The sequence below is a fragment of the Archocentrus centrarchus genome, chromosome 16, assembly GCF_007364275.1.
Source record: "Archocentrus centrarchus isolate MPI-CPG fArcCen1 chromosome 16, fArcCen1, whole genome shotgun sequence".
Taxonomy (NCBI): domain Eukaryota; kingdom Metazoa; phylum Chordata; class Actinopteri; order Cichliformes; family Cichlidae; genus Archocentrus; species Archocentrus centrarchus.
In genome coordinates, this window is record NC_044361.1 from 15,980,470 (window position 1) to 16,005,855 (window position 25,386).

At 42.7% G+C, this 25,386-nt stretch overlaps 1 protein-coding gene and 1 pseudogene across 3 annotated transcripts; both read right to left on the reverse strand.

Moving 5' to 3' along the window:
• Window positions 1-6,549: 6,549 nt before the first annotated feature.
• Window positions 6,550-9,569, reverse strand: LOC115794661 (C-C chemokine receptor type 2-like; annotated as a pseudogene).
• Window positions 9,570-10,968: 1,399 nt separating this feature from the next.
• LOC115794660 (C-C chemokine receptor type 2-like) lies at window positions 10,969-15,347 on the reverse strand. 3 transcript variants are annotated; one of them, XM_030750277.1, is made up of 4 exons: window positions 15,154-15,347; window positions 13,688-13,789; window positions 12,778-12,921; window positions 10,969-12,632 (listed from the first exon to the last, which is right to left on the reverse strand). In XM_030750277.1, exons 2-4 carry the CDS (start codon window positions 13,692-13,694, stop codon window positions 11,737-11,739), a joined length of 1,047 nt encoding a protein of 348 aa, XP_030606137.1. In that variant the 5' UTR covers window positions 13,695-13,789; window positions 15,154-15,347; the 3' UTR covers window positions 10,969-11,736. The 3 variants fall into 3 exon arrangements, with proteins under 3 accessions (XP_030606137.1, XP_030606138.1, XP_030606136.1); XM_030750278.1 differs by having other exon boundaries at window positions 13,688-13,847; XM_030750276.1 differs by having other exon boundaries at window positions 13,688-13,935.
• Window positions 15,348-25,386: the final 10,039 nt, after the last annotated feature.

Consider the following 25,386-nt stretch of genomic DNA (forward strand, 5'->3'; position numbering starts at 1 on the left):
TGTTACTTTTGTTACAAAATACTCGTGTATTGTATTAAAGTTGTAGCACCAAGACTGAAAGGGACAATTCCAGGGCTTTTTCCTATTACAAAAAATGTTGCCACAATACAAAGAAATTCAGCAAAAGAATAAATATAGTCAAGCAGTATTTAGGTATTGTGATTCTAAATTGCCCATAGGTGTGAATGTGAGTGTAAATGGTTCTCTCTCTCTCTCTCTGTGTGTTAGCCATTCTTTTTGCCAGACATTCAGGATATGTATAAAAACACAACATTAGTTATGCTGCTATAGGCCTAGGCTGCTGGGGGGGGGGGGGGGGGGGGGGGGGGAGCACTGTTTCTTTTCATTGACCTTATATACTTTGTTATACTCCACTCTGCATTTAATCATAAATTATTTTTAATCTCTGGCTCTCTTCCACAGCATGTCTTTTTTCTCTCACCTCAGCTCAACCCGTCGCGGCAGATGACTGCCCCTCCCTGAGCCTGGTTCTGCTGGAGGTTTCTTCCTGTTTAAAGGGAGTTTTTCCTTCCCACTGTCACCAAGTGCTGCTCATAGGGGGTCGTTTTGACTGTTGGATTTTCTCTCTTTCTCTATTGTAGGGTCTTTACCAACAATTAAAACGCACCTTGACGCGACTGTGATTTGGCGCTATATAAATAAAACTGAATTGAATTAAATATGAGACAAGCTTAAATATGTCAAAGGCTCTTTTTTTTTTTTTTTTAACATCTTTTTTTGTAGCCTTGATTATGTGTACAGCCAGGTTGCCTCTCTTTGTGGTCAGTTTGCAACATATTAGGATCATTTCAGGTCTCATATTTGGATTGACATCTCGTTATCAAGCACGTCACAGGGACCACGTGATAGCATTGCTTACTGTAGTCTAACAGGGAACTAGAATATTGTCTTGTCTGGTCAGGCACTTAATAAACTGTCTATATTTGGGCACTTCCAGGCTGAGGTTTCCTCTGTTACAGTCACCAAGTACAATAACTAAGGAGTGCCACTTTGACTGCTCCAACCTGGCAAGGGTTTTTGTGCCCTCCAGATGTCTTAAAATCATGTTTAAAAGGGTTCCCGTTGCATCCTCCACTCCCCTGCCTGTCGTGTGAGCAAACTGAAGTGGGTCCAGATGTTCTCTAACTCTAGATAAAAGAATTCCCTTAATAATCTTTTCAAATGTCTTCATTGCTAATGAGGTGAGGGCAACAGGCCTAAAATCATTCAAGGACCGAGTGTCCTTACTTTTGGGAACAGGAACAATGGTTGAGGCTTTCCAAAGCTGAGGGAACCTGTGAGTATTAAGAGACATGTTTAAAAGAAAACTAAAGATATCTGCCAGCTGCAGGGCACAGTTTTTTAAGAATACGGCCTCCAATGCCATCAGGACCTGAGCTTTTTCTCTCCTTAGTCTTCCGAAAGACATTACAAACAGTTCCACTATCAATGTGTACTGTGTTTGTGACATCTGAGGGCACACTCTTAAAACCAGAAAGCTCCTCGGTAAAATCATAAATATTAAAACGATTGTAAAAACCATTAAAATCATTAGACAACTTAAAAGCAGGTAAGAATTAAAACTACGACAGACTCGCCGCCGCGCCTGCCGCCGCGCCTGCCGTCGCGCCTGCCGTCGCGTTGTCGCTTTTGCCGTCGCCGTTGCCGCCGTTACCCCTCGCCCTCTCCTTCGTCCCCTCTCTGGCGGCGGCTGCGTCGGCCGCCAGCTCTTTGCCCAGCCATTCCAGGAACAGCCTGCGTTTGTTGCGCTTGCCCGGCATCCAGGCGGGATTCAGCTCCCTCCACAGCACGAAGGCGTTGTACGCGGACACGTCCACCATGTTGTGAAAGAGGGCCAGGGGCCAGCGAGTCGTCCTTCTCCTGCAACTGTACGTGCCCAACACCTTGTCCAGGTTGTCCACGCCTCCCTTGGTGCGATTGTAGTGGAGCACCGCCAGGGGCTTCCCGTCCGCTTGCCCGCTCGCCCGCTCAGCCCCGGGGCGCGCACGTGCTGCTCATGCGTGGTGAGGAGCAGCAGGTTCTTGTTGTGCTTGGCCAGGTAGGAGACCACGGCCGCGTCGGGAGGCTCCGCGGTCGACGAGAACGCGAATCGCGATGACGGCACCGGTCTGCCCTCGACTTCGAGCAGTCGCCTGGGGATCTCGGCCCTGTTCGCGCGCAAGGTCCCCAGCGAGGTGAGGCCCCTTTGGACGAACAGCCTCCTGACCAGCTCGTACGACGTGAAGAAGTTGTCGAAGGTGACGTTGCGGCCCGGTCCCAGTCCCTCGGTCAGCTCGAGCACCACTCTGGACGCCAGGTTTTTCTCGGGAGGACCTCGCTTGTCGCGTTTCCCGGTGTACGCCAGCGTCTTCCACGCGTAGCTGGACTTGGCGTCACACGCCACCCACAGCTTGATCCCATACCTGGCCGGCTTGCTGGGCATGTATTGCTTGAAGGGACATCGACCTGGGGTGAGGGGGTGGGGGTGGGGTGCGGAATAGAAGTTTTTGTTTGCTCCCCCCCCCCCCCCCTTTTGGGTAGCACTTCATTACGCGTAAAACCTTGCACACCACCTCCGTCATAAACACACACGCACACACACACACACACACACACATTCTTCTTCCTGCTCTTGTCGGAGACGGTCGCACTATCTCTCTCTCCCTGCCCTCCCCATCTCTCCGCTTGCTGCTTGCTGTGAGAGCGTCTTTTACACACTGTCCGAATAAGAACAAGATTGAAACATGGATCTGGCAAACTGGGCATTCTCCATCATTGATCGAATTTTTTTCCACTATGAGATCCGGGACAGGGGAGCCTGCGTGTCCGAGTGGAACAGACCCGGTTGGATACGTCATCGACTCTTGGAGCTCGTGGAGACCGGTGTGCTTCTCAGCCCTTGGAGTGGAAGACGTGGAAGACGCATATATATTCGGCTTTTTGGTAGCGGTATCTTCTCTGTTTGGGCTCGGTGGATACCTGCTTTACTGGCAAATTAAGAAAATCTGGATGGCGGTTCGACATCTGCAGAGGCTGCCGACCCAGGTGGAAGGGCTGAGCAGAGCGGTACAAACTCAGACTCAAAGCCTGGTGGACCTGAGCCGCAAGATTAGCGGGCTCGCAGGCGAGAGGGGTTAGATCAGGAGATATAGTTTGGTTCTGCACAGTGAGGACGGCAATCAACGAATTTGGAATATTGGATTTTTGAATGGTTTCCCAGTAAGACTGAAGGCTGTTGGAAAAACAAGCAGCCTGTTCCAAAACAACATTTGTGATCAGGAATTCGGCTCCCCTGCCGGCCTTGGGTTGGCAACCATATCTCTCTCCAGGGCTCTGTGTGCGGCTGCTCTTCCCCCCACTCCGCGTTGTGATTTGTGAAGCTGGGTCTGGTGTACCACGGCCGCTGATGAAATTCCACCACTATCAGCGAACTGTTTTGGCTGGAACCTGGCATCTGGCTCCACAATGCCCCCACCTCTCGTCTCCGTCTGCATTCCCTCCTGACCTGACCTCACCTACCGCCGCTGTCCTAGCGTTACATGTGCAAATGCTTTGCTAAGGTGGTTTTTTTGGACCCTGGTATAGTGCTCTTTTTGAGCACTGTACCAGATGACTTTTTTTTTAACCTAACTTCCCCATGATGTGTTGTTTTCTCCTCCTGCCAAAGGTAGCGCTGCAAGTCGGCTGCATGACCCCAGGACACATATCCCCCCATGTGTGTTGTGTTTTGTGTATTCTTGGATGGTGTTCTGTAACTGCAATTTCCAATGTGTGAACTTGTTCACCCACATGGCAATAAACTTCATTCATTCATTCACACACACACACACACACACACACACACACACACACACACACACACACACACACACACACACATACACACACGCACGCACGCATGCACACACACACACACACACACACAACGCGCACACAACGCACCTTTGAAGGGAACCAGCCTTGCGTCCACCGTGACCTCGGGTCCGGGCTTGTACAGGAGAGGCAGCCTCTCGCACCACGCGTCCCACACTTCCCTGATGGGCGCCAGCTTGTTGTGCCCGGCGGCCAGGCGCCTGGCCTCTCTGGTGTCGCGATCATCAAATCGCAGGGCCACGGAGTACGCGCGGAACGTCTTGAGGTGCATGGACGCGCGACATATCGAGCGACCGGTGCCACAGGCTCTCGCACGCCTCGCCTCAACCTGTACATGCCGGCGAGGATCAGCAGTCCCACGTACGCGCGAAACTCGGCTCGACCCATGGGTCGCCAGCCGTCGATCCCCCTCCCCGCCCCGGCCCTCCTGCCGGCCTCCAGGTTCGTCATCACGATCACCCGGTCCTCGAGTTGGGGTTCAAAGTACGCCAGGAACGCCGAAGCCGTCGAGTTTTGCGACACGGCGTCGCGGGCGCGCTCCGTGGAACCCGGGTTCGACGAAGACGAGGAGACGTTGCGAGGAACAATGCCGGCGATCGGAGGAGAACGGAGTCGATCTCCACGTAACGGTCCCTCGATTCGACGCCATCATTGATTCCTCTTCCTCCTCCTCCTCCTCCTCCTCCTCCTCCTGCATGTCGCGATCTCTCTCCTCATCATGCCCTCCGGCACCTTCCTCTTCTTCTTCTTCTTCTTCATGGATGATGATGATGATGATGGTGATCGTAGGTCATGTCGCCTCATCCATAAATGAAGCCGGCCAACCCCATGAGTGCGATTTTTTTTTTTTATCACAATCTCGATCGAGCGGTTGTTTGGCGATGCTGAAGTCGATGACGATGACGATGGTGATCGTGATCGCGATCCCCGGGTTCACGTCGTCAAGTCCTCGACCTGCGATTGCAGCGGCCTTTGCGTAGCCTCTCTTTCGGTCCGGTCTGCTGCGGTTTCCTGTGCTTGAGTGTGTGTGAGTGTCCGTGTGTGTGTATGTGTGTCTGTGTGAGTGTGTGCGTGTGTGTGTGCGAGTGTGTGTCTGTGTGCGCGTGCGTGCATTTGTGTGTGCGAGTGTGTGTCTCTGTGCGCGTGCGTGCATGTCTGTGTGTGCGCGCGAGTGTCCCCGTCACACGCGGTGCAATGACTATCACTGGCCACTGGGGGGCGGGGGCAATAGCACGCATGCAATGAATGTCGCCGGCCACAGGGGGTCCCGTTGAGCTGGGAGACCTGGGGTCCACCATGCGGCCCAAAGTGTACTGGTTTGAGGCAGGAAAAGAGAAAGGAAAAAAAATGTATTCAGGTGAGGCGTTTATTTTGTGTTCTTTCAAATATACTTATAATATAATCTCATTGGCTGTTAACATCAGCTTATTAGGAATTACAAAGGTTAACTGGATCAGTTTTACTTCAATATAATCACGCGATGAAATCTTTATTATGCGGAGGGAAATATTTATTGTAGTTCCTCCACTAAGGGTCCCTTGTAGTAGAACATGCTACTACTTTATGATGGGGAACCTAATTGTCATGGTCCCTGGCAGTCCTGGACTTGTTCTGCTGGGGTCTCGCTCACTCTCTCTCTCTCTCTGGCGTTTGTTTTCTGGGCTGGGCTAGCCTGGGTCTCCGCCTACTGAACCAGCTGCTGCAGGAGGCTGACCCACACACCTGTTCCTGATGTGGCTATCATGACTCCTATTGAAGCTGACAAGTGGCATCTAGTCTTCACTGGATTGTTAACTGGGAACTAATTACTGCAAGTGGAAGGAGACAAGATACCCTTGAGAGGAAAACAGACCCGAGGAGTAAACCAGAAAAGAAACAGGAAGTCCCACAACCACCTAGCCCAAGACGACCTTGCATTATCCCCTGAGTTGCTTGACTTGTAAATCAACCTCCCTAAACTTTCCCCAGAAGTCTGCCTCTTGAGATCACCGTTGATCCATGACACTAATAACCTACCTGATAAATTAATTTGGAACAGTCTCTTTAACGTCTCTCTTTTCATGGATGTGTACAGAATTTATCATCACAGTAGCAATGAGAAATGGCAGGACATGCTCACTGCAAGCTGTTCTTCTCCAATATGACAACACAGTTTATGACTTTCATTTGAAGTTAAGTTCAGGATCTGCAGTTTCATTTCTTGTCTTAAGAAAACTACCATACAAAATCAGGATCAGGAAACCAGTGTATAAGGCTGAACATCAGACTCTGTAGAAATATGTGAATTAAAGTAAGTGTACAGGTTTTGGTACAAAGAAGATTTGAAATACTAGTAAAAGTCACTGAAGCAACAAGGAGAATGTATTAAGGGTGTAAAACTCTACACTATATATACACATATATAATTATGAGACAGAAGTCAACACTGGAAAGGTTGTTCCACATCAACTTATCAAATTCTATTATAAATGATGGCATGTGAAACATATAAAATGTACTTTTAGCACCTGACTCCATACTGGTGTACATGTGATTGAAACCGTTTTTGCACAAGTATAAAATGTTCTGTTATCACCTTTGTTTTATTTGTGGTGTTGTATTTTTTTTTTTTGGTATGTTTGTGTCAACTTGCAGGCACATTTAAAACGTGTGAAAAAACTGTGACAGCCTGCTGCAAACAACAGGTTCCATTTAAAACACCAGCAAGTGTCATTAAGCTTGAGCAGAAGAATGCATATTTGCATCACACACAAACACTTCAGATTCTGTAAAGCAGATGGCAGTGCTACAAGGTTACAATGATTTTATAAGTAAAGAGCCTTTACAGCTGAAATCTTACAGTCAAAACAAAAAATTATACCACTGCAAAATCAAAGAGTCTAAAGGTGTACAGACAGACTTTGATGATGAGACACTGGTGAAGAACATTGTAGTATGAGGATAACAGAAGTGACCAAATGAATGAAACAAATCACTGCAAAAAGAAAAAGACATGGTCTGCAGTAACAGGGTGAAACATTGATGCCAAACTAATTACAACTGCCCTCCACCTTCTACAGTTTAATACTGGAGGTGACTTCAGAGGACCTGGACATAACTGAGCTTCTCCTGAATGAGCTGTCGGACAAATCTCTGGTGTAACCAGGCACCAACTTTTTCAGCAGCTGCAAGGCTCTTCTCGTGAACTTCTGTCCCACAAAAGCGTATATGATGGGGTTCAGGCAGCAGTGAGTATAAGCAAAAGCCTCGGTCACTGTTATTGATATCCTTACGTTTCGGTCCCAGATTTTATTGCGTGGGATTTTGTTTTCTTCCTGAAGAAACTTCAAGAAACGGGAAATGTTGTATGGGGCCCAGAGCAAGAAAAATACAACCACTATACAGATGATCAGCTTGACTATGTGGTGCTTCTTTGTGGTCCTCATGGTCACCAGTGTGGGGATGATCCTGGAGTAGCAACCTACCATCACCAACAAGGGAATCACAAGACCCAGCACATTTATGGTGAACAGGTCATAGCGCTCCCAGACTTTGCTCTCCTGGGGATAGTCACACTCGAACCCGTGGGACTCTGAATCATTTGTCATTGCTTCTGTGAAGATAAAATCCGGCAGAGACACAAACAAGCTCAGCATCCAAACGAACACGGTCAGAGTGATGGCTGCCCTCATTGTGCGATAACGTGTAACCCTGTGAGCGTGCACGATGATCATGTAGCGGTCCATTGTCATGGCGACCATGAAGAAGATACTGCTAAAGAAGCCAGTCTGGTGAGAGCCGGAGATTAAACGGCACATGAAGCCTCCAAATATCCACTGGCTGACCCTGGCATAGTGAGTGTAGAAAGGCAGCGTGAAGAGGAAGAGGAGGTAAAGTTGCTCTGGTTGCGGTGCTTCACCAGGACACACACCACTAGTCCATTACCTTTGGGAGAGAAAACATGATAAGGGCACCTGTCACATGTAAACAAAATACTATCACCTCTGCCTCTTTCTTTCTGTGTCTCAAGTCGCTCCTTGGCACATAAGCACACCTGCACACCAGAGTCTTTACCCTAAATTATTTACAGTCAGTAGGTTGGGAAATTGTTCTGTCTCCAGAAAGGGAGGCAGGTTTGTGCAATGTGTTAACACAACTGAGTTCCCAGAGCATACACACAAGAAGACACACCCACCTATGAAGCCCAGGATGAAAACCAAACTGTAGAGAAATGTCAGAAACACTTGGCTGAAGTTCTTCACATCGGTTATGTCGTCAGGAGAGAAGTCATCTATGTTGCCATAATTGTAAGAGCTGTAATCGTATGATGTTGTATTCTCTGTGGCATTTGCACCTGTAGAGAGAAAGAGAGAGAGAGAGAGTTTTTTTATTATTAATAGTAGTATTTCAACACTATCTCAGCCATTTTCGTTGGGATAGGAGAATAAAATCCCAACTGAAGATACCAGTTCAAAGGCTACTCTTGCTGAGCGGATGCTGTTTGAAGTTGATTTTACTAAGATCACCATGTTCCTTTCAGCTCTGCTGTTTTGGCCTTTCAGCCCACAGTCAGTTGATAATGAGGGTTATTGTGCCACCTGCTGGTTTTCATAGGTACTCCTGTCACAGCAATGTCCGTCACTCCTCACAGTGATGCCACTGCCCTCTGTTCTTTCTATAATTTAAACCTGTAACTAATCTGAAGACGGGTATATGAGGCTAAAAGCCAATTACCCCCATGTCACCATTTACCATCATAAACCTGGGCACTAAACATTAGTATTTCTTTTGTTCTGTTTGTGCATGTTACGATCTTTTTTGACAAACTTTTTTTTTTCTTTTGCATGTAATGAGATTATTTATAATGTTACCACAGTTGTACAGTATTATTATTATCCATGCATTCTCTTCCGCTTATCCTGCTCGGGAGGCAGGAGCCTATCGCAGCTCTCATAGGGCGAGAGGCAGAGTACACCCTGTACAGGTTGCCAGCCTGTTGCAGGGTTAACACAGAGAGACAGACAACCATTCACACTCACACCTATGGGCAGTTTAGAATCACCAGTTAACCTAACCCCAGTAACTGCATGACTTTGGACTGTGAGAGGAAACCGGAGTACCCGGAGAAGACCCACGCAAACACCACACAGAAAGGCCCAGGCCAAGGGGAAATCGAACCCAAAACCTTTCAGCTGTGAACCACTATGCCACCATACTGCCCATATCATTATTATTATTATTACAATACTTAACATTAAAGATAACATATACTTAACATATACATGTTTGTAGATGTTAGAAGATATAAAAGCCTTGTCAAAGGTCATTTTCAAAGACATTGTGAGAGTGCAGATATTTTTAACTTTTTTGCAAACAATTTTCAAGCATAGTAACCTCAAATGAAATGTTCCCATGATTAAATATAGAAAAAGAAATCAGGAAGTATTTGAGGTATTAGAGCTTTGGAATTTAAACGCCTACAATAAAGTCTGCAGCCTTGAACATTGTGCATTATAACACAAATATATGTTCAAGAACGCTGCAAAATATCAAACTTCAAATATTGCAGATTCTGGATTGCTGTTAAAATGTGTTCACCTGACATGGTGATGTTTCAGTGATCGCTCTTCCAACCAGGTAGAGTCAGGAATTACACTTCAAGGCTCCCTTTTCCCCCTCTGATGGACGTGATGCCTGTACACTCTCAAAGTCTGCAGTCCGATAAAGAGGAGCACTGAAACAGAAGTGCAGATGTTGCTTCCTGTATGTCCTTAACTGAGAGCTTTACCAGAAGACTGTCTGACATCAAGAAAGCCAAAAATAACTGCAAAACAGCTTGTGGTTAGATACATTTTCACACCTTCAAAACCGAATGTTGGCTTTTTTTTAAGCAACCAAAAAAAAGAAAAAGGTTCAAACTGTTTATTTTTTCATATAGATTTACATTGATTTTTTTCTTTTCACTTAAATCGATTTGGAAAGCATTGCGTTTGTTCAAATTATTTACAGTTTGAAAAAAAAAGTGCTTCATTCAATCAGAAAAGTTTATGATTATTGATTATTTGGGTGGAAGTGAAAACCTCTTCCTTTGGTTTTGGTCATCACAATTTGCAGCTTTGATTAAGAAATACACGTGCCTGATTTTAGTGTTTGTTCAAAGATTTCTGTTCAGAATTAGCTTTAAGTGTTTTGTGCAATATTACTCTAAAATAAAGCATACGTCTGTCCTCATGGTTTTGCTCTCTGTTTGCTGCCATTGTGGTACATCTCCACGTCATTTTTACCCAGACTGTCTTTTATGTAGTGGCATAAATGGCATCATGGTTACTTCTGAGACACTCATCCTGCCTTTCTTTTTTTTTTTCAAGTATGTCAATGAAGTATAGAGTCACCTGTAAAATTTCAACTGCACTCTTTACTTCATAGCATTACATATTTCCAGTTCTCTCTCTAAACTTTTGTGACTCAAAATAAGCATATGTTAAACACGCACACTTGCACGCACGCGCGCGCGCGCGCACACACGCACACGCACACACACACACACACACACACACACACACACACACACACACACACACACACACACACACACACACACAGAGTTTCCGCATGTTGTAACTTGTCTTTGTACTATTTGAACTGCATATGGCATTTGAATGATTTGCAAGACATTGCAATAATAATATTAATAATAACAATATTAATACACAGTGTCTCAGCTTTTTTGTGAGATGGTTGTTGCTTGCCCTGGAACTTACTTCCCCCCTACCAAGGTACTGCTTTGGTTTTTTGAAAAATGTCCCTGTATGTATTAATATGTGTTGCCAAACAAAAATATACCTCTTATATAATTTGATAGGCTGAAAACAGCATTAAGCTTGTCAGGAGCTCAACCTGCTCAACTTTACTTGAGTAAAGAACATCCTGCTGTTTTTATGGTGAATAACAATTACATGCTTAGTAAATAAACTGGGGTATTTACAGAATTTGTCACTCCAGTGACAAAGAGACATGTAGGAAAGCACGCTCACTGCAAGCTGTTCTTCTCAAAATGTGCACCATCACTTATGGTCTTAAGAAAACCACCACACAAAACCAGGATGAGAGATGAGTCATGTAGATTTAATCAACTTTGTTGGCAAAGATTATTACAAATACAAGGAGTCATAATGCAAAAAAAAAGTAGTGCATAAAGTCAAACATGAGAGCAGATATCAATGTAAGACAATGAGCAGGTTTTGTACAAAGGGCATCTGAAAAAGCTGCAAATCTTACTGAGGTGAAAATAAAATGCATTCTATAAAACTCTATTCTGCACATATTTACAAAACTGGGACAAAACTCAACACTTGAAAGTTTGTTACATATCAATTCATCAAATTCCATTCTGAAAGATGGCATGTGACATGTGAAAGTGTGCCTTTAGCACCTCACTCTATATTTACATACATTTGAATGAAATGTTGGTGTTGTCTGTTTTCTATTTTTTGGTATGTTTGTGCTAAATTCCTGCTTATTATAAACATTTGTGAAGAAAACATATTGTTACAGGCCTCTGCAAACCACAGGCTCAGTTTAAAGCATGCAAGGTTCAATAAGTCTGAGCAGAGGATGAAAGGGCATTGCATAGCTGCATTACACAGAAAACACTTGAGATACTGTAAAGCAGATGGCAGCGCTACAGCTGAAATCTTATGATCAAAAAAAAGTATACCACTGCAGATTCAAAGGGTATAAACGTAAAGACAAACTTTGAAAACGAGACACCGGTGAAGAACATTGCGGTACGAGGCAGTTAGAAGTTACCAAATTAACAAAACAAATCACTGCAAGAAAAAATAAGATATGGGCTGCAGTAATAACATTCATGGCATCCACCCTTTACATCACATAAGTGGAGGTGACCTCAGAAGACTTGGAGATAACCGAGCTTCTCCTGAATGAGCTGTTGTACAAATTTCTGATGTAACCAGGCACCAACCTTTTCAGCAGCTGCAAGGCTCTTCTCATAAACTTCTGTCCCACAAAAGCGTATATGATGGGGTTCAGGCAGCAGTGAGTATAAGCAATAGCCTCGGTCACTGCTACTGACAGCCTTAAATTTTTGTCCAAGGTGAGGTCCTGTTGGATTATTGTTTTTTCCTGAAGAAACTTCAAGAAACGGTAAATGTTGTATGGGGCCCAGAGCAAGAAAAATGCAACCACTATACAGATGATCAGCTTGACTATGCGGTGCTTCTTTGTGGTCCTCATGGTCACCAGTGTGGGGATGATCCTGGAGTAGCAACCTACCATCACCAACAGGGGAATCACAAGACCCAGCACATTGGTGGTGAACAGATCGTAACGCTCCCAGACTTTATTCTCCTGGGGATAGTCACACCCAAGTCTTTGGGATTCTTTGGTTTCCTCTGTGAAGATAAAGTCCGGCAGAGACACAAACAAGCTCAGCATCCAAATGAACACGGTCAGAGTGATGGCTGCCCCCATCGTGCGATAACGTGCAACCCTGTGAGCGTGCACGATGATCATGTAGCGGTCCAGCGTCATGACGATCATGAAGAAGATGCTGCTGAAGAAGCCAGTCTGGTGAGAGCCGGAGATTAAACGGCACATGAAGCCTCCAAAAGTCCACTGGCCAGCGCTGGCATAGTGAGTGTAGAAAGGCAGCGTGAAGACGAAGAGGAGGTCGGAGAGAGCCAGGTTGAAGAGGCAGATGTCTGTCAAGTTGCTCTGGTTGCGGTGCTTCAGCACAACATACACCACTAGCGCATTACCTGTGGGAGAGAAAACACAAATAGTATGACTTTCATACTGTTGCATGTAAAATAGTAACAATAAGCAAGTTGGGAAAATTGCTTTCTTCTCCCAGAAAGGTCCCTGCAATGTGTAAACACAACTCACACAAGAGGACACACTTACCTATGAAGCCCAGGATGAAAACCAAACTATACAGAGTGGGCAGAAACACTTGGCTGAAGTTCTTTACATCACTGAAATTGGAAGGAGAGTAGTCACTCGGGTCATCATAGTAACCAGAGTAATCGTAGGATGTGCTGTTCTCATCTGCAGAGAGAGATTTTTGTGATTATTCTTTATTATTTCAACACATGCTATAAAATTTACCATTTACCATTAAAATGTTACATCACACTTAGCAATGCACATTATCAACAGTTTTAATCTGGACTGAAGAAAAAACGTGCCAGTTAAAGTTATCTGTTTAAAGAAAGCTGTTTTTATTTATCACTTTGGTTGGCTGAGAGTACCATAAATAATGATCCTGTATTGTGGTTAAGGCAGTTGATAAAGAGACTTATTGAGACACCTGGTGGGTGAACAGAATTTAAACCTCCTGTCTGTAAGCCTACGTCACCACTGCAACTAATTTGAAGTCAGGTCCTATGAAGCCAAAAACCCCTTAGTGTCACAACATACCATTGAAAAACAAAGAGTGGATATTTCATTTGGTCTGTTTGTTTATGTTATCATAATTTTGCACCCCTTTTCTTTTGTAATCATATTATTTAACATGATTAGTGTTGAATTTTACAATAATGGTGTAAAAAAAGATGATAGAAGATATCAAAGCCTTGTTAAAGATCAGTTTCAACAACATTGTAAAAGTTCATATATATCTACTTTTTTGCAAACAATTTTAAAGCATTGTAGCCTCAAATGAAATGTTCCCATGAATAAATATAGAGCTAGACTTCAGGAAGTATCTGTGGCTTTTTACACACTGTAACACAAATATTTTCATGAACTCTGCAAAATATGACACAATAAATATGATACACCAGATTCTGGATTACTGTTAAAATACATTCACCTGACATGGTGATGTTTCAGTGATGGCTCTTCCAACCAGGTAGAGTCAGGAATTACAGGTCAAGGCTTCTTTTTTCCCCCCCGTCTGTTACTGATGTGATGGCTGTAGATGCAGAGATAAACTAACACTCTTAAAGTCTGCAGCGAGATGATGATGAGCACTGAAACAGAAGTGCAGATGGTGCTTCCTGTGTGTCCTTAAGTCAGATCTTTATCAGTAGTATGCTGTTCAAGCTTTGAATGATACATCTAAGCAGGCAAAAAAATACAGAGCAGAACATGTGGTTAATGCATTTTCACACCTTCAGAAAACCAGTTGTTACTTTGAACAAAATGTTTATCATTATTATTTTAACATGTAGATTTCTAATGGGGGGCGGGGGCATTATTCTTTGGTTTGCCATATTTCACATCACACATTACAACTTTGACTTCTATTCAGAATTAGCTTCCCCATCTTCTGTGTGTGTGTGTGTGTCTATCTATCTATCTATCTATCTATCTATCTATCTATCTATCTATCTATCTATATATATATATATATATATATATATATATATATATATATATATATATATATATATATATATATATATATATATACACTTTTTGTGATTTTTTTTTATTGTTCTTCTTCTTTTCTTTGTACATCTCTGCTGCATATCATTGACGCTTCATGAAATTATTCTCATACAGTCATTTCTGCGTATCCGTTGTACTCCGTTATTGTTGTCGTATGCATGGTCAACGGCGTCCTCTTGTGGTGGAGAACTATAAAAATAATTCCACCATCTGCGCTCTGTGGTTAATTTAGGTATTTACGTAGTAAAAGCTCACCATCCAATATCCATTAAGACCACTGTTTTTCGGGGCAAACTCATCAGCAGCTGACAATGTTGATGAGGTGAATAACATTTGGATCTTTTTTTTTTCCCCACTGCGACTTTTTAAGAGAAGGTTCCTGATACTCTGATTCCAGACACTGAAGTATTTTTTGGCCACATTCACATGTCACGAAGTCACGAAGCTGGCAGTGGACGCAACATTACTACTCAGTTCAACCCTCATGAAACGCAACTTCTAAAACCAGATTAACACACAGCACGCTGGTCACTGAGTAGTCACACAAGCAGGAAACAGACTTTCTTTCTTTTTTGGATGGAAGTTAAATACTTCCCTGGCTAATCTGAACAATGTGCGTGTGTGCGGATGTGTCAGTGCCTGGAAAGTTTTTATTTTTGTTTTTTTTAGTGAAACTGTTGCCTGAAATGAGTAATAATTTTTATTATTACTTATAATAATAATAAGTAAAGAAAAAAGACTGTAATTAAGTATGGATCCAGTAGAGACCAGTTTTATTTCTCCCCCAGTAAGATCAAAGGCATAATAAGTCAGGATGTGTCATATTGCGTAGAATGAAAGGACCCAAACGCAGAATCAGGCAGTATTAATCAACAGGAAACGCACCTTTGGAAGGTGGAAAATCCAAACAGGCAGTCCAAACAAAATCCAGATGGTGAAAGAAAAAAAATGCAAACTGAATCCAAGAAACAGGCAGGGAGCGCAGAAGTGAGATTACTGAAGAGTACGACAAACGCCACAACCAAGAAAGAAGCGAGACACGCCTATGAGTGAATACCCTGGACAATCAGGAGAAAACGTGTCGGACACTCAGCACAGGGAAACAGCAATGGAAGGAAGTAAAACTTGGGACAAGACACAAGACAGAGAAACTAATAAAGTAAAACAGGAAGGAACTAACTAAACCCTTCATAATAAAGGAATTATTAAATATGAATAAGCATAGTAACATGTACAAAATGCCTCTGTCTCCTAAACCAAGATAGTAAAAGTAAAAAAAGAGGGATGCTTGTGTCGTGGCTCCAGGGTTTTTGTGCTTTTGCTTAGAGTTTTTTGATGTTGTGAATATTTAGAGCTTCATTGTAACTTATTTTCATTGTTTTGTTTTTTTTTTAACTTGAGTACTGTTTATCACTTTGCGCATGCGCGAAAAACTGTGGCCGTTGCAAACATAGTGCGCACGTGCGAGTCACGCGTTTTCAGATCACCCCGGTTTCAAGCCTTTACATGAGAACACAAGCCGGTGTGTTTCTGAAACGGTCCGCTCTGGACCCTGTTTCCAAAAGACCCAAAGACCAAAAGATGTGTTTGTGTACATACCCCACATGCTTCCCTGGTCCATGTCCCTGTGAATATAATGTTCCCTTCATACTTTAGATTTCATATTTTTATTTATGGTGTTTTGCAACAGCCTAATTAAATGGCCCACATACTTAAGTATGCAAATATTATCAGCAAAGTTTTTTAAAAAAAAGCTTACCTATGAGTACTTTCATACAAGCTACTGTCATACTTGTATGGGTGAGATGAAGAATATTCCCACAGTCATAATCAAAGACTGCCTTGATTTGGATATTCTAGAAACAATGTGACTGGTACTGTAAGTTCAGGAAATTTGTATTTTACTGCATATTGTTTGAGGACATGTCCTTTTCCAACATGATGAGAAGTTTTTGAATTCCCACTTCAACTACCCATAAATAGGTACTGTAAATAGGCACAGTAGCAGGAGCACAAAATTTCAAGGAAATAGTTGCCATGCCATGTCAGCAAACAGGAAACATATTTGTTGTCATGGCCAAGATAAATTGTACTGTATCTGACATGTTGTTATGCTGAGTGCTTCATTTCTCTGAGTCACAATTGCAGAAGGAAGAAAATGAAACTGCAGCTGGAATATCTGCATGACAAACATGGTGGGTTTGCAAACCTTTCCCCCCTGAAATGACCTGGAAGGGATTTGGAACACATAAATAAAGATTAAGCCAATGTTTATATTGATACAGCTCATATTTTTACTTCATATTCAGTTCTACTCACTCTCACAAATCTACCCTTATTCAGCCATTTTATAGTAGATTTGCTGCTGTGTTTGGGATTGCTACACCTATTTTCAGCCAAGCTTCATCTGTCAGACAGATGGCCTCACATTTGACTCTATAATACTTTGGTACAGAGAGGAGCTCATGGTCTACTTAATGACTGCAAGCTGCCCAGGTCCTGTAGCTGTATAACAAGGCCAAATCCTCAGCCTTCCACCACCGTGCTGACAGTTGGTATGACAGCGCCATGTTTGGTTCTCTCCAAACATGGCGCTGTGCAGTGAGCTTATGACCAGACATCACCACTTTGATCTCATGTGTCCAAAGGACATTGTTCCAGAGGTCTTGTGATTTGTTCAAATGCAACTTTTTAAACCTAAGCTGTGCTGTCTTGTTCCTTTTAGAGAGAAGAGGCTTTCTTATGGCAACCCTTTTAAACAACCCATCAGTCTTTTTCTAATTGTACTGTTTAACATTTAACATTTAACATGCTAACTGAGGCCTATAGAATCTGAGATCCCCATCTCAGTATTTCTCTGGGCATGGCGAGGTCTGATCTTGTAAATAAGATCATAAATAAGATCCTCTTTTCACAGGACTGCATACAGTCCTGTGAAAACTTTCACATAAATGTATCTTCGTAGTTTACCTCATGATTAGCTGTAAATATTTTTTAAAAAAGAAAAAAGCAGCATATTATATCTTGTCTTTGTCTTAATTAATTAAATAATGGGTCTGAGTCATTTTTAAAACATTACTTTAATTTTTCTTTTCTTTTTTTGTCTTTCATGCAAGGTGTTAGTTTCTTGTAAATAGGCTTGTTTGCTGCTTATCCTGCCAATTACTTTCCCCCCACCAAAGTGTTGATGTGGATTTCTGAAAAATGTATCTTTATTTATTCAGGTGGGAAAAGAAAAGAAAGGGGGAAATGTATTCTATTACCTTTACCTGAATACACTCAGTAACAATAAAATCTGTATCATAGTTCCTCTTCTACTGATGGTCCCTTGTAAATAACGCTGCTGTGTTATGGTGATAAACAGTTGCTTACCTAATGAATTAACTTGTAACTATTCATCTTTTTTTCAGCTAAATTTTGCTTTGAGAAGAAATACAATGCAGTAACAGTGAGAAAGAGGAGAACATGCTCTGTGCAAGCTATTCTTTTTAAAATGAACAATGTACTTCTCCAGTATAACAGGAACATGTGCACATGAGTCAGAAATTTGCTTTCTGTGCCCCATTCTAGGAACCAAGTTCATCAAAAGTTTAAAAATAAACTAAGTTGATTGACTCTGAGATCAGCAACTCAGTTTCCTGTTCCAGAAGAGCTCATTAATGTAAGTTCAATGAACTCTGAGTATGTTCACTTCAGGTTTAAGTACAGAAAGAAATCCGTCATCAAACCATCATCTCCCATAGCCCCTATGTGGTGGTCTATGGGAAAAAAGTAGAGGTGGCTGAAGTTTCTGGTGAATCAGCTTGTTCATGTGTATCCAATGTTCTGTGGTTGGCAAGAATTTGGTTGGGCAGTCAATATAGGAGGAGGACCCGGTCCTCAGTTACTTTCAGGCTTTGTGACCACGGAACACTGGGTTTACTCACCCTGTGTTGACTTTTGATCAACTCTGAGCTCAGCAACTCCGAGTTTCCCGTTCCAGAACAGAAAAGTCAGAGATAGTTCAATCAACTCTGAGTATGTTAGCCCTGAGTAAAGTGGGTGCATGAGTAGAGAAAGAAAGCCATCAGCAATGGAGATTCACCATGGCAATGGGTAACTAAAGAGCAGAGCATTCATTTTAACCCAGTGGATCGAGGAATATGATCACGTGTCAGTGCTGACTGTAACTGTCACGAACCGGGCCGCACGGCCATGACAAAAAAGGGAGACACACACAAATGCCAATTAAAAGGTTGTTTATTTTAAAGGAACAGAGGGAGAACTTAAACTAACCACAATATGTGTAGTCAGTACAGTCAGTGAGTGCATGAGTGAAGAAATAGTATATGCAGTGTTGTCAAGTGCAAGAAACCTGACCCAAAACCAAAGAAGTGTCTCACGGAGGAGAGCCCCACATCAACTGATCTGTGAGAACTTATATAGAGCACTGGCACACATTTGGCCCAGGTGTTGCCAGTGTCACTGATTGGCAAACGAGCCACTCCAGCTCTCTAATGCTTGATGATGATGATACTTTATTGATCCCACAATGGGGAAATTACAGTTAACAGAACACCCATCCAAGAAGACAAACAGAACAAACATGGGGAGATAGGTGAACTGTGGCCATGCTGCCCCCCCTTCTGGAGGCGCTGCCATTAAAAAGACAGAAACCATAGTGAAAACATATAGGGATGAGTGAGGAAAAAAATCATCTCATACTTTGTATACATTCACACATTCGCAGTATAAGGTTACAAAAACCTCTGCGACAGGGCAGAAACATATAGCATGGGAGCACTAGGGTGGGGAGGGATGGACAGGGGAGCCAGCGGAGGCGAGTGGGGGGGGGGGGGGGGGTCGTGCTACTGTGGGGCTGACTCAAACTCCCTCCTCAGCTAACAGTTCTGATAAGATGTAGAGTTCATCAGCAGCTAGGTCAGGGAGATCAGTCCAACACAGGTCACAAGACAGGACGGCGGGGGCGTAGAGCATCTGTTTACAAACATCCCGGAGACAATTTGATAGGCGGCAGTCCAAGGCCGCCAGGGAGCCAAATTCCTGATTCTATGACTCGTTTTGGTACAGACTGTACTGATTAAATTGTTGACAGCCTTCAGTCTTACTGGCACCTCTCTGTGGCGAAAAATCCAATTCATCCGAATCTTCTTGGTTCGTTCCTTCGCCGTGCAGAAACAGATACATACATCTCCAAGATCTTACCCCTCAGAATCAGCTCCAGATATACAGAGTCTGAGTTTGAGTCTGTACCCTTCCCGCGTTCCCGTCATAAGCAGCCTTACCAAGGCCAGACAGCTGCCTAGACTTCCTGAATTGCAACGACAAGCCAGGTATCTCCTGGTCCAATTCGGAGAAATCCCAGTGTCAATAAGCCAAATGTGTGTGTATTCCATTAACAATACGGCCAGGCACGTCATCTTCCACACCACACAGGAATCCATAACGTAGCCAGCTGGAATGTCAATTGATAAGAGGGAATAGGGTTCTCCTTCCCCCAATCTCCTCATGGTGAAAAATTGATCAAAAACAATGGCATGGAGAGACCAGCTGACCAGATCCATAATTATAAATTCCAGTTCGGAAGTTGTGTGAAGAGAGGCTCTAAAGCAGCAAGCAGCAAAGCAGGGGAAAAAGGAAGGGCTGGGGAGAGAAGAAAAGTGCGACCGTCTCCGCTGAGAGCTGAGAGGAAAAAAAAAAAAAAAAAAAGCAGGAGTTCTGCGACACAAGCAGACCAAAAGGTAGGCAGAGTGGGTTGTCACACCCCCCTTCAAAAAACCAGAGTCCTGCACAGGATCTCTGGTCCCTTAAATAAAGTAAAATGAAAGAACAAATTCAAACAATGCATGACAATTTTACTTCCAGTGACAATGGTACAATCATTAAAAAATCAAAAATTAACACTTGAGCCTACATGTCCGCAGCCGCAACATCACAACGTTTAATGAGTTGGCCATTCAGATCGTTAGACTGGAAAAAATAATGGCCACCAGGGAAACCAAGCACAGATGTCAAACACAGCAGAGACTCAACGTTCAAAGCGTAGCATTCAGACAGCCACACACTGATCCAATAAGAAGTCCTCTCAAGATACTAACACTGTTCCATGTCTCTCTGCAATTTTGTTTACCCAAAAAAGCATTTTAAGACAAAGGCAGATAGACTAGCGAGAGACAAGTTACACAAGGAGGTTTACAACATGACTGGTTTTTAACCCCAGCCATAACAACCACCCTTACACAAATGTTGTACAGTCACTTCAAGCAATAATAACATACCCAAAAGTGCAACAGTCACAAACCAGAGGACCATCTAAACAAAGTTACTATTACTACTAAGTTACTATCCACAAAAACCCCAACAAAACCTATAGTAACAAATAATCCTCACCAAAAGTAACCTGTCGCAATCACAAACACTAAGTTACTCAAAATATTAAGCACTCTATATCAACTTCACTGAAGTAACTTCACAAAGACCCCTTCCTTTTGTTGGGCGATTTTTGGTATCACCTTTATACTGATATCTACTGTCACTATTTTTATATCATGTGATAAAAGTATATTAGTCACACACACTGAATTAATGAACACTGTAGGCTTTAATGTTACTGGGGTGAAGGTAAGGCCTGTTATATCTGATGCGCACATATGCTTAAGGCCTTGGTGGGAGGCAAGAACATCTCTGACCTTGACCTTTGTAACCTCATGTTGTATTTTAGAAAGTCTTATGACAGGTCAACTAGTGTGTTGCACACTCAGGCAGGGATGAGGTATTAACAGTGACTGCATGGTTACATATCTAGTGTAGTGTGTTTTGGCTAATATGGACTCTCCCTCTGTAGGAATAGGAACATGGTTTTTTTTGGACCTGTTGGTTTTTTTGTTTTTTGTGTAGTGTGTGGTAGTGTGGGGAGGATGAAAAATTAAGCCATTATGAATGGATCAGGATTGGATGACCTGGGAAATGACTGGAGTGTGAACTGGAAATGGGCCTTATCCTTTCTGATTCCATGATCCTTCTCCCTCCTGCTGTGCGAGTGGACTGTACAAGTGAGCCTATGATCCCGTTGGGCGTTTCCGGTTCTGAGTAGGTTCACTGAGACTGATGTACGTGATTTTCAGTGGAAAATATGTCAAGATTCATGCTCTGAATTTCGAACACCATAAGTTTCAAAATTTAAGCATTTAAGTCACATTTAAGCCACTTTAAATACATTTACTTCAGTTTTCAAGTCATAAAGTAATTTCAGCCTCATCAACATTTACATCATCTCCAAGATCCAAACATTTTTCCATCAGTGTGACTTTTTACAACACGACAAATGATCGATCATTGATCAGTGTTTTATGTATTTAAAGCTTTATACATTTAAACTGTGATTGCTACAGTAACATATATTTCAGATGAACTGACTGACAGCCTGACAGCTGCTTTACTCTGCAAAGAGTCACAGAGTTACAAAGATGGAGACTTTATTCTGACTAACAGACAACATTTATTTTATTCTAAGCTGATAATAAATCTGTAATGTAATTGCTGTCTCCATCCTTATAGCCTATTGACAATAAGAGCTCATATCAATTAGCTGTGAAAGCGCTCATGTTGCGTGTGAGAAATAATGAAAGGATGTCTAACTGGGATTTCAATGCTTGTAAAAACATAAACATCTTCAAATTAATTCCCTCCTCTGATCGAATGAAGAAACAAATCAGTGTGTCAGACAGGTTCAGGCGCAGCAGAAGGGGAGGAGTCAGAGAGACACTCAGAGCTTGTTGAAGAAAATGTTCACAGAGTCTGTTACCATGGTAAGTGACTCACTGAAAATCCAAGTTTGTCTCATTTCAGGGTTAACAAACTCAGAGATTTAGCTAAACCTGCTTCCTGGAATAGAGACAGAGAAAAAGTTAATATGAAAAACACAATTAACTCTGGACATAATGAGACAGACGACATATTCAACTCATAGTGGTAGTTCTGTGTTCTTTGTTGGTGTTTTCCAAAGCCACAAAATCTTCTCAGTTTGTCCTTAGTTTAGTTTTGGTTAACTAGAGCTATCCTGTATTCACTGATCAGGCATTGTGTTGGTCCCCCTTCTGTTGCACTAACAGCCCTGACCCGTCGAAGCATGGATCCACTAGACCCCTGAAAGTGTGCTGTGGTGTCTACACTGGGAAGTTAGCAAACAATCCTTCAAGTCCTGTAAGTTGCGAGGTGGGGCCTCCGTGGATTGGACTTATTTGTCCAGCACATCCCACAGATGCTCAATTGGATTGAGATCTGAGGAATTCTGAGGCCACGTCAACACCTCAAACTCGTTCCTGTGCTCCCCAAACCATTCATGAACCAATTTTGCTTTGTGGCAGGGCACATTGTCCTGCAGAAAGAGGCCACAGCTATCAGGGAATACTGTGAAAGCGTGTACAACAATGGTCTGCAACAATGCTTAGGTAGGTAGTATGTGGCAAAGTGTCATGGTCCCCCAGTCCTCCTGGCTGGCTGACTCAGTTTTCCACTCTAGCTTTCTTTCCCTCTCCCTCTCACTCTGTGTGGATGTGTCAACCACACCTTGTGTTCCAGGGGCGGGCCTTCTTCCTTCCAGCTTCATGCACCTGGGATGATTAACGTACCTGTGAGGAGTTATGAAATCAGTGGCTTTGGACTTACACCAGTTTACATTGCTGTTTTTTGCTGTTTCATTGTTGTAAATAAATGCACTGAACTTCATTCTGCAAGTTTGAACTTTGAGTCCAATTAGACAATCAATTATGACACAAAGTAACATCCACATGGGCGGCAGGACCTAAGGTTTCCCAGCAGAACATTGCCCAAAGCATCGCACTGCCTCCGCTGCCTTTCTCCCATAGTGCATCCTGGTGGCAAGTGTTCCCCAGCTACCACTGTTAATGGTTTCGTATCGAACAGCTGTCAGCATGGGCAGAAAAAAAAAGGGGTACCTCCAAAAGTAGGTCACTCGTGTTATCAGCTGGTTGTCTCCCACTGATAAAAGCTGATCTGATCAGGTCCAAAAATGCGTCAAGCTCAAACCCTTTAGATTTTACTTTGAGGCCCTCAAGGGTCAAAAAGCTGCATGTTTAATGATAGATTTCCTCTAATTTATTATACTTAAGAGTAGAATGGGAGGCAGAGCCTTCAGCTTTCAGACCCCTCTTCTGTGGAACTAGCTCCCAATCTGGATTCAGGAGACAGACAGCCTCTCTATCTTTAAGATTAGACTTAAAACTTTCCTTTATGATAAAGCTTATAGTTAAGGCTGGATCAGGAGTCCCTGAACCATCTCTTAGTTATGCTGCAACAGGCCTAGGGTGCTGGGGGGTTCCCATGATGCACTGAGTGTTTCTTTTTATTCACCTCTTTTTACACAGTTTATACCCCACTCTGCATTTAATCATTAGTTATTATTAATCTCTGTCTCTCTTCCACACCAGTCTTTTGTCCTGTCTCTCTCTCCGCAGCCCCAACCGGTCACAGCAGATGACTGCCCCTCCCTGAGTCTGGTTCTGCTGGAGGCTTTTTTTCCTCCCTATCGCCAAGTGCTTGTTCATAGGGGGTTGTTTTGATTGTTGGGTTTTCTCTGTAATTATAGTAGGGTTTGTACCTTACAGTATAAAACAACTTGAAGTGAATGTTTGTTGTGATTTGACACTATATAAATAAAATTGAATACCACTGACTGACCCACTCTTGCCTGATTAAATCAATAGAACAGCTCTGTGACATTATGCTTTGGTCCATCTGATGCTGCCAGGTTGCACCTCAGACTGTCCAGGAACTCAGTAATGCCCTGGTCCAGATTTGGGAGGAGATTCCCCAGGACACCTTCCATCGTCTGATTAGGAGCATGCCCCAACATTGTGAGACATGCATAGAAGCATATGGGGCCCATACAAACTACTGATTACTATTCTGAATTGCTGCAATGAAATTTCAGCAAAATGGGCCAGCCTGCTGCCTCGTTTCTTCACTTTGATTTTTGGGGTGTCTTTGAATTCAGCCCTTTGTAGGTTGATCATTTTCATTTCCATCAAACAATGTGATATCCTTTCATTACTAACACATTACCCAGTCCATATAAGTATAGATATCAGCATGATTTTTTTTTTCACCCGATTGAGATTTTATGTGTTTTCAGTGTTTCTTTTTGAGCAGAGAATAAAAGTCTTATTAAAGGTCAATTTGTCGCAGGGCATTTGTACTCTTCTGCAAACAATTTTCACTAGTAGTAGTGCAAAATAATGTGAACTCTAGTATTTTTTTTTTTTTTTTTTTTATTTTGGTATTGACGTGATGTCTGTAGATGTCCAGACCTGACACTGGAAAAACAGCAGCTGAACAATGAGGAGGACAGAAATAGAAGAGTAGATATCATTTCCTGTGTCTCGCTAATTAAGATCTTTCCCAGACGCCTGTGTAGACAAATTTCACAGCATGTGGTTACACACATTCACACCTTCAAAGAGTTTTTTTTGCTTAAGGCTTGTTGTTGCTGTAGGCAGAATTGTTATCATACTTTATCACAAGGATTTCTATTCATTTTTGTTGTCTTTTTTATTTTTTAATTTGGAAAAAGATTTTCTTAAATTTCTTTACAGTTTGGATGAACCTTTAATTCAAAATTCAAAAACTTATAATTACTGTGATATCTGATTATCTGGGAGGAAGTGATAAATTATGTTGGTTATTAGAGTCTTGGAACCCTGTTTGTTTACATTTGATTATCACACCTTGTGGCTTAGATGCTTTATGTGCCTAATGTCCAGCTTGACATTTCTTTGTTTCCATTTCTTTCATTATTACCACTCTACTTCTTCTTCCTCTTATCGGTCTTGCTGCTGGACATATTTGCAGCATATTGTAGATTCTATATAAAGATCTTCAGCTTTCAGTGTGGTCAGTGTAATCGCAGACAGGATATTTTGTAACTAAATGCAGCCTATATCTTTTACACTGAGTTGTATGCACACACCATGCAAAGAGTGCTTGCTGTTTGCATGGTGTATGGCGACTTCTTGTGGTGGATAATGAGCTGTGCACAGTTTTCTCCTGGTACAAAGCATGCTGGGAGAAAAGATTTGAATACTCATTGCATAATTTCAA

Excerpts from the sequence above, each read along its gene's own strand:
- LOC115794660 (XM_030750277.1), bottom strand. Across the intron at positions 12,633-12,777 it reads TTTCATCCTGGGCTTCATAG|GTAATGCGCTAGTGGTGTAT; the intron begins GTAAGTGTGTCC and ends TCTCTCCCACAG.